Below are 10001 nucleotides of genomic sequence, written 5' to 3' on the forward strand. Positions count from 1 at the left end.
CACGTCAATCCGATGAATCTCAGGTATGACGAACCTCTCAAAGCAACGATTGCAGAAGAAGACTCAGTGACACCAGAAAACCCCAAATTTCTCATCGAACAAGAAAACTCTGATGAAAATAAACGAGGGTAACATCGCAAGGAAGATGGTGAGGAGTAGGAACGGAATCTCCGCTCTAATACCATGTGAAAACATTGATTTCCATGGATTGAACGAAATCTATGCTAAGCTTTGAAAGAATAACGAGAGAGAAAAAGGAGAAGGAGATATTTTCATTTTACAATCTGAAAAAGTAAAATGTTTTCTACATCCTTCCAGAAGAGTCCAAAGTGTTTTCTATATACAAGTGGGATTATCCGCTGATTGCAAAAGAGTGACTAAAAAATGGGCCTTACCAAATAAGTGGGTTGATACCAACAAATACAACCAAATAGGCTTCTTCTTATGTGGGGTGTGCCTCAACATCAGCAACATTATTGTAGTCCAGCTTCTTAACTCCAACACCCCCCCCCCCCTTCTAATCAATTCCCTTGGCTGGTTTTTATCAAGACACGAAGTAATTGTATATTTGTATAATTGAATGAATCTATGTGCATGGAATTGTCTGAAAGGCTTCATAGCAAGGGGAGAACAATGAATTCAGGTTTGTTAAACTGTTAAACAAGTATTTGGGAAGTGGAATGTAAAATTGACTGAACCTTAATTTGCTAAAATCTGGTCTTCTTCAAAGCAAGTTGGACAACAAGTTGTTCATTAAGAGGGGATACAGTAGGTTGGTAATCATCCTCGTCTATGTAGATGACTTATTGATAAAAAATTAAAATTCTATCTTGTCATTGAGTTCATCATATCAAAGCAAAGAATTCTAATGAACCAGAGGAAGTATGTTTTCGAGTTGATTTCGGAGTTGCGGAATATAGGATCAAAATAACTCCATTCAATTTTATGATTTTACTTCTTAGAAAATATCTAGCAAAATATCTTGAGAATAACTGGAAATTTCTGAGACATGTTATGATCATACTTGATGCAATTTAACACTCAAAAGAGATTTTCCACATCTCTATTATTCAACTTATGTCATCGATTATTACAATATACTGTCCTTAATGTTTGAAATGACAAAATGGATATCTGCTTATCAGCAGTATAAGAAATTACATATATTCCGTATTATTAGTTATGCACTGAAGACCCTTGTTACTAGAGATTGGGATTGTTCTTATTTGTAAACTTGCAATCTCTGCGAATTTCGCCATTTTTACCGGTCAACACTTTGAGACCTCCCATCCTGTTGATTGACAATGTAAATGCCTTTCTGAATTGCTCTAAACTGTGTGCAAATTCATTGACTAGTTCATTTGTGTCAGCTCCATATGATAGTTGCTGATCAACTCTAAGAACAGATTCGTGAGCTACAACTTTTCCATAGAATGTATTGGAGAATGTGTAGTTAGAACCATATCCTGGTGAGAAATAGACAGCTGAATCGGTTTTGCTATTTTTTGGGCACTGTGATCGTAGGGTTACTAAGGTAGATCTCTTCATGGTGGGGTCTGGTTTTCCAGTACCCTTGAAATTGTAAAGGCGGTCATAGAAGAATCGGCAATGTGCTTGCCCCATTGAATGTGCTCCTGAAAGATAAATGAATATGGTTTTTAGAAGAAAATAAGTTGTACATGGTAGGACCGAAAAAGCAGGTGTCATGCGGAAGTTAGCCAATCAAACCTTGAACAACGATAAATTAGACAATAAAAGAGAAATATACCAAAAGAGACACAAACATTTAACGTGGTTCAGTCGATTGCGCTACATCCACGGTGGAGATGAGCAATCCACTATGTAAAAAAGAGTACAAAAATATTGAGAGAACAAGCTCACGAAGAGGCAAACACAAGTAATACACTAACACTTGTCTCGAAAGCTTCTCCCTCCTAAATAAGACTCTCAAACCTCATATGGCTACATTGTGGATGCTACTAAATGAAAAGGAATGATCCTTAATTTATAGAAGTCCAAATATTTTCCTACAAGAAATAAAATAGCCAAATATGGAAGAATTATATTTTTCCTTTTCGTATGGTAAATATGTTGTCCTTCAAAAAATAACAAAATCAAATATGATAAAAAAATTAGGACAAATACCTCACAATATACACTAACAGTGCAAAGACCAATCTGGTCAGTTACCGTTTTTACCACATTACCAACTAATAGCGTATTATAAAGTAAGTTTTAAGTGATCTACCTAAACACTAATTAGGATCATAATTAAGTTGTGTCAAAAGGCTATTGTAACATACTGTTAAAATAAGTAAAGAAGATGATAAACTCATACCTAAAAGAGTGACAAAGTCCTGAACATCAAGGTTTTTGGATTCAAAGTAAGCAAGGCCTTCCTCCCAAGACATGGAAGGTGAAGGGTAATCTATCCATGCAGCATTTGACTCAAATCCATCCCTTCTTCCCAAAAACACTGGATAAGATGGCCCACCTGCCTATAATATGCCACAATTAAAGCCAAAAACGGTTTTCAATTAGGCAATTTAAAAAAAAAAAAATGGATTAGGGGGTTTTTAATTAGTTAATGTATCGCGCACATGATTAATCCTAATAAAAAAATGATTTTCACCATATCAAAACAATAGATGTATTGCAAGTATTTTGTATAAAGTTTAAATTATGTGTACTGATGTGCAAGTTAAATCGATAGTATAAATTCTCTATATTATCAAACTTAATTAAATCCATTCATATAAACAAGTATTTAAGAAATGTCGATTAAAATAATCTGAAGGAAAGAGAGAGAAGTTACAAAGTGAACAGCATCCCTGGTAGCAAGACTGAGGATATCAGTACAAGAAACGGCTCTGGGACATCGAATTTCAAGAACTTTTTTTATTCTGTCTATCAATTCATATGCTCCCCCTCCCATCCCTGCATTTTTTGATGAATTTCTCTCTGTGTTTGGTCCCACTAGCAGATTTGATGCATCGCAACCCTGGACAATAATAAAGAAACACATTTTAAAAAAAATTAGTAACCTGATAAAAAATTTTAATAATCAATTATTGTTAGTTAAATTACACCCGACCATAAAAAGATCATATTTACAATATCACTGCAAATAACTTAAATCATATATACTACTACTTTTTTTTTATTCCCATCCCCTTTGATCCCCTTTGTTTGAGTTATTGCTCCTTTGGTGACTCGAACCCACAATCCTGGAGTTATAGGCGGAGCTGTAAATCATACTACTAGTTTATTAAAAGATGTAGCTTGGTCAAACTTAATGCAGAGAAATTTTAAAACACTATCAGTAGTTACAAGTTACAACCATTGTGTTGCCAAAACAAAAGTTAAGTAAGCAAATTCTTTATTTTCTAATCCTCCACCTTTTTTTCTTATACATTTTCTTTTATTAAAGAGGAGACACGCCATTTTTATAGGCTTAGATTTTGCATCATAGTCAAATATGTCCTCTATATTAACGGCATGCATTAAAGTTAGTTGCTTATGGTAAAAGGTATCTATCTGCCTTTACTACGCTACCCAAGCGTCTTTCCTAAGGGAAGGGCTGGATAAGATAAGATATTAGTAATATAAATATTCCGGGAGTACGTACATAATATTATTTACTCATATTCTTCGCACCAAAATCAATGGAGATTAATACTACTGCCCTTATTTGAATTATAAGATTGATATTTTTAGCAAAAGCCACTAGCAAAAGCATGAGTCGGTTTGTTAAAATCTCAGGATAAAGTTAATAGAAATTATAGTTATTAGGTAATATTGAATTTTCTGGCGGTTGCACCATGTTTTAAGTGGTAACGATTGAAAAAAGTAAAATTCTTGGTATAGCAAAGACGAGAAGACATGGGGAATGAATATACTAATTAAGTTAAAGAAGATTAGAAGAAGAAAGAAAGAAAAGCAATTAAACTTTTAGCAACTACTTTGTAAAGAAAGGCATGAATTCGATCGTTATAATTTCTGATCGTCAATAAAATAGTCGGTCTATAAAAATCACAAGATCTGGTTATTACTTCAATTTAGATGACACATTTTCCTTATTAGTCTGTTCCAAAAATACTGACACATTTTTAAATTTTTATTTTATCTATTTTAGAAGCTTTTATACTCACACAAGTGTCATGATCCCACAAAGCTTTTACCCGCTTTTAAGACCACAAGTTTCAAAAGTCTTTTTTTTCTTCTTAAACTTCATATCGAGTCAACCTACCTCATCTAAATTGAAACGGATAGAGTAATACTAAAAATCGAGTGAAGAGAGAGAGAGAGGCGTACATTGAGCATGCAATCAGCATAGAGCAGCTTGAGCAATTTGGCAGTGACAGTTTTATCTTTGTCCCAAAACAGCTTCACTTGGTGTCTCACAAATGGCTCCACATTTGCACATGTATTCAGCTTCTTATAGTAATGCCTCTCCAGTGGCTTATCCTCTGGTGGCAAAAACGTGGCAGCATTCACGTAACCTGAATTCAAGCTCAGTGCAAGAATCATCAATGGACGAAGAATCACCAAAAACCCTAAATATTTCTCCATTGCTTTTAATACTTTTTTGATCTTCTTCTTCTTCTTTTCTTTTTCTCTTTGTCTTGCACTAGTGTCGAATGAGCTTGAATATGATACAGGTTAGTGTGTAATCTTGTCTTGACAAAGCCTTATATAGACATAGATTTGGTGATGAGAGATTAATTACCTGGCACGTATGATTAATGAAATGCCAAGTTGGAAGTTCGAAGAAAATAATATTTTTCGTGGATCGATGCACTTTTTCATAATATACGATCCTTAGTTTTTTCCATTGGCACTTTTGTGAGTTTTTAAGAAACGTATGTGATGGAATTTCACGTGAATCTACGCGTTGAGGGCTTAGACTTTCTTTTTAAGTTAATTGGTGTTATATTTTTAGCAGTAAACTCATGCATGCAAACGTTTGGTTCAAGCTTACGTGTAGATTTAATTTTACTCATGTGAACTTATACGTTTCTGAATGCCATGCACATTCAAACATAAGAATTTTCTTGGCAACAATATAGAACCGTATTTTTATTTGCATTGCATGCATGGGGTATAACGGCATTCAAGCCAAGATATTCGTTATACTAAGCTGAAATATTTGTTTCCTCTTTTTCATAACATATATAAAGACTTCTCTAATGATGTTTACTTGAAAAATAAAAGGTTACCAAAAAACTGGAGAAAAAAAATCAACATTTTCACCTCCAACCAAAGAAGAAAACAAAGTGGAATATCATCTAGGAAATTGTTTTTTGCCTGTAAATGTATTAATAAAATTAAAATAACAAAGAATGGGGATACTTAATTTCCTTCTCGAGCTTTTGACTTTTTTTAAAAAAATTATTTTTGAAAGTTACTCCTTTTAGAAGCTTTTGCACTCTGGGTGGTCTAACTTATTTTTCCTCCTCTTCTCGTCGCCAAGCTGTATTTGACTAGATGATGTCAAAGTTGAGTTTTCCCTTTGCTTATCTTTTGTTGAACTTTACTTAAGGATTCATGATTTAGGCTGTGTTTCGTACAACACGGAAACTGTATTCCAAGAAAATATTTTCTTGGAAAATAAGTAGTAATTTTATTTATTTTTTGGTATTTGGTATGCAAATTAAGGAAAATTATTTTTCAAGAGTATTCATAAATAATTTAGATATAATAAACATGAAGCCATAAACTTTCAAACCAACAACCTTCTGAACCCACATTTTTCATAAACTTTCGAAACCGCGGAGTTCGAACACGTAAACTTTATAATTTCTAAACCTGTAAACTTCCAAACACATAAACCTCTTAACTCATAACTTTGAAACTTGTAAAATTTTGAACCTTTAAACCGATAAATAAAAAAACTAAAACTGAAAAAATATATTAAAAAAATATTTTTTCGGGGTTGGGGGGAGGGGCAGGGGCGGGGAGTGGGGGCATAAAAACAGAAAAAACAGAAATTTGAAATTACAAAAAAAAGTAAAAAATAAAAAATGAACTCATAATTTTGGAACTTGTAAAATTTTGAACCTTTAAACCGATAAATAAAAAAATTAAAACTAAATAATATATTTAAAAAATATTTTGGGGGGAGGGCAGGTGAGGGGTAGTAGGGTGAGTGGTAACGGAAAAACTGAAATTAAAAAAAAAAGCATTGTTTGGAGAGGGGGTGGGTTGGATTGGTGAAGGTTGAGAACGAGTTTTGAAAAATATTTTCCCTTCTCTTGATAAGGAAAATATTTTCCTCCAATTGGAGGAAAATGAGTTCATAAGGAAAATATTTTCCAAAACATTTAAGCCAACCAAACATGAAAAAATTGAAAAATATTTTCCTTCATACCAAACGCACCCCTAATCTTTTTCTTTTTTCCTTTTAAAATTTGAGAAACACTATGCTTGTATTCACCTATTGGGCTGATTGACTCAGAGCCCAATTGACTAACTAATAGCACAAAGGTTGATTTATGCAAATGCCCTTTTTCAGATCACTATTCAGATTTTATTCTTATTCTAAAATGTTGCGTAAATATAATCCTTTGTTCCAATTTATGTGATATTGTTTTATTATTTTTAATTTGTTCCAAAATATTACCTCTTATTACATATGAAAATAGTTTAACCTTAAACCATCCTTATAACCACACAAATGGCAAGACAAATTTAAAACGACAAGTTCCAAAAGTTAAATATTCACACAAATACCATGATATGCGGCTTTGTTTGGTCTTCCTCTCTCTTTCGATCCATGTTTCAAAGCTAACAAAAAGTTCAAGCCTTTAGGATCTCTCTTAAACAACAATCGATTGGTCAGTTCATTTCTTTTGTTGATGCTGAGACTGATGCTTTGACTATCTCCCATATCATTTGATAATAAAGATCGCCGGCCAATGGAGGGTTTTCTGCACAGTCAATTTACGAAGAGTGAATTCATCTTGGTCGATCCAATTATGATATTGAATGAGGGAAATTTCCTAGCATTGAACCTTACATGATTAATTAGCCAAGATTTTATTCGGATGCATTGCTTCCTCTTCTTCGAGCTCACTAAGGCAAGCGGCGCAAGCCTCCTTGGGATAATTATCAATATCTCTTAATTACTGTAAGCACGTGATTTTTGCCCTATGAAAGAATTACTCCCAAAAAATTCAAAATAAAATGATTTTTTATTGGTGTGCAATTTTGAGAATTCTGTGACATTTTTGGATAATTATTTGTATTTGTTTGTGCATGTTTATTTGTTAAATTAATAAAAAATACAAACAAAAAAAAATATGTCGCATTTTTGCATTTAGGATTTAATCCTACAATTGTTAGTAATTAAGTTTGTTTTACAAAAATTAAAACTTACAAAAATAGGCATCTTGTGCATTTTTAGCATTTAATGTCCAAATATATAATTTTATGCTTAATTATTACTTAATTATGCGTTAATTGTTATTGGGAGTTAATTTTCACTTTTATAACTTAATTTAGTCTTAATAATAATTTAAGGGGTTTTAGAATTTAGTTTTAGAAAAATAAAAGAAGAAAAGAGAGCAAAAATATAAAGAAAGTCGGAATTGGGCCTCTTCTTCAATTTCAAGCCACGAGCCCAAAGAATGCCCAATCTTCCCAAACAACACAGTCCATTTCGAATTGGGTCGACCCAGTCCATAACCCAAAGAGACCCAAACCCTCTTTTCTTTCATTTTTCATAAAACAAAACAAAACACAAAAAAAAACCCAAGAAAACCCTAAAACTAAACTATCTGCCACCCCCCTCATTTCCTTTCTTCTTCTCTAAGCTCCAAAGCTCCCCCAACAATGGCTGCCCTCCCATGGTTGTTGCGTTGCTTCTTCTTCTTTGTCTAGCAGTCATGAACGACCTCGACAATCAACCACCCATCGCTGCGTCTTCTTCTTCCTCGACCCACCTCAAACGACCTCCGAACTCCCCAAACCAGCAGCCCCATAACCAACAGCCCTCGTCGTCATCGTCAACTGCATCTCCTCCTCTCGACGCAACTGCTCCTTCTGCTACGTCTAGCCATGGATGAGCTTCATCGAGCTCGAATTCGAGCTCCCATGGCTGCTCGCGTCGCCACTGCTGTTGTTGCCTACTGCTGCACCGCTGCTGCTGCTGCTGTTCCGCCGCTGCTGCTGCTGCGTGCGCCGCTGCTGCTCGACGATGTTGCTGCTCGACGATCTTCGTTGCTGCTCCTCGACGTTGTTGCTGCTCCATCAAGTTTAATCCGTCGAGGTCGTTGTGTGATGTTTTGAGTTCGTCAAGTTTAAAAGGAAGGTGAGTTTATCATTGAAGGCAAGATCCGTTAGGGCATTGGTAGTCTTGGTACGATAATCGTTTTCGGACAGATTTGTTTTCATTCAAGATCATCGTCGTTTCGATCCGGTTAGTGGATTTGAGTCTCATTTATTGTCCGTAATTTGTTTGATATTTTTTCGGATCTAAAATCATTAAATGTTTGATTCTTGTTCTTGATTTTTATTTAGTTGTTTTATTTTTCTTGTTTATTTTTAGGTAGAAATTTTTAGTAATTATAACGTTTTTAGTTTTAAGTTTAAGTTCAATGAATTTTGTCTTTAGTTTGTTTTATTAATTTAAAAGGATTTAATGTTAATATAAAAGAATGTTAGTTTAAATCGTTTGAATCTGTTGTTTGTTGTAGATTAAATTCGTGTTCATTTTGTTTAAAGTTCGTTTTAATTCAGTAATTTAATGTGAAGTTATGTTTTGGTTTTTAATTTTTTTTGAATCATGTATCTTTGTTATAATTTTGTTGGATTTAATTTAAAAAGATTAATTGATTATTTGAAGATTAGTGATTTGAATATGTTTATTTGTTTTGTTTAAGTTTAATTCGAAGTTAGAATAAAGCTTGTTTGTTATTGTTGTTGAATCTTTTCATTTATGTTCATACTTTGTTTGATTGATCTTGAATACGAAATTAGTATAGTTTGATCTTCTTGTTTGTTGATTATCATTTTTGATTATTTCTTCAGTTTGCTTCATGATTTTGTTTAGTTTTAATATAGGAATTGTTGGTTGTAAAGTTGTTAGATTTTAAGTTCAAATGATTATTGAATTTAGAAATCTGAATATATTTGTTTGTTGTTGTTGTTGTTGTTGAATCTGAAAGTAGGTTTGTTTGTTGTTAAAGATGTTGTTCAATCAAGATAATTTTAGTTGTTTCTTTGTTGTTCATCATTTAGTTTGAACTTGTTGTTGAACATTGTTAGAAATTGATCATAGTGGCTATATTTTGGTTAAGATTGATTAGGTGAATTGGTTATAGCTGATGGGGGTAGTTTGGTAATTTGCAGTACGTTCAGGGTTAAAATGGTAATTGCAATAAGGTCGGAGGGGTAGTTTGGGAATTGAACATTTTGAATAATTCTTTATGTTAAGCATGGGGGACAAAATGTAATGGGGTGTGGGTGATATAATTGTTTAATATAAATGGGGGACAAGACATAATGTAGTGGAGGGGAATATGGTAATTGTTTATGTTAGACATGGGGGACAAAATGTAATGGGTTGGATTGATATATTTGTTTAATGTAGTGAGGGATGAGTGGGAATATAGTGGGTTTGGTAGGAGAAAGTGATGGTTTTATTAATGGATTAAAGGGTTTGGGATGAGATATAAATGGGGAACTTGATCAGATTTTGAAGGGGAGAAGAAAATTTTAAGAGAGAGGAAATTCCGAAAAATACTAAGACTTTAGAAAATAAAAAGAAAAACATTCTGGAAATTCAAAAGAAGAATAGTATACACCTGATATACAATCCAAATATTCTGATATACGGATTCAGAAATTAAGGGTTAAACACTAACTAGTCTTATCTGAAAAGATTCCCTTTGCTTCTGTCCGTTGATTGTTGTTGGTGTTTCTGGATTTTTGTCTTGATTTTAAAATCTGCCACTAAGTTTCTCGTTGCTGGTTGTTACTGGTTGTTGGGGTTGCTGTTG

General features: G+C 33.4%; 1 protein-coding gene across 1 annotated transcript; it reads right to left on the bottom strand.

The window, feature by feature from the left end:
• Positions 1 to 1033: 1033 nt before the first annotated feature.
• On the bottom strand, positions 1034 to 4655 carry LOC107778124 (putative peroxidase 61). Its single transcript, XM_016598330.2, has 4 exons — positions 4315 to 4655; positions 2816 to 3001; positions 2339 to 2498; positions 1034 to 1634 (listed from the first exon to the last, which is right to left on the bottom strand). The coding sequence occupies exons 1-4, from the start codon at positions 4570 to 4572 to the stop codon at positions 1204 to 1206; spliced, it is 1035 nt and encodes a 344-aa protein (XP_016453816.1). The 5' UTR covers positions 4573 to 4655; the 3' UTR covers positions 1034 to 1203.
• Between the last annotated feature and the right edge of the window lie 5346 nt (positions 4656 to 10001).

The sequence above is a fragment of the Nicotiana tabacum genome, chromosome 5 (assembly GCF_000715075.1).
Source record: "Nicotiana tabacum cultivar K326 chromosome 5, ASM71507v2, whole genome shotgun sequence".
Classification (NCBI taxonomy): domain Eukaryota; kingdom Viridiplantae; phylum Streptophyta; class Magnoliopsida; order Solanales; family Solanaceae; genus Nicotiana; species Nicotiana tabacum.

Bases quoted from the DNA above. Each gene is read 5' to 3' on its own strand.
- LOC107778124 (XM_016598330.2), bottom strand. From the start codon at position 4,572: ATGGAGAAATATTTAGGGTTTTTGGTGATTCTTCGTCCATTGATGATT. The intron at 3,002-4,314 runs GTACGCCTCTCT...ATTATTGTCCAG, and splicing joins ATGCTGATTGCATGCTCAAT to GGTTGCGATGCATCAAATCT. The intron at 1,635-2,338 runs GTATGAGTTTAT...TTTATCTTTCAG, and splicing joins GGACTTTGTCACTCTTTTAG to GAGCACATTCAATGGGGCAA.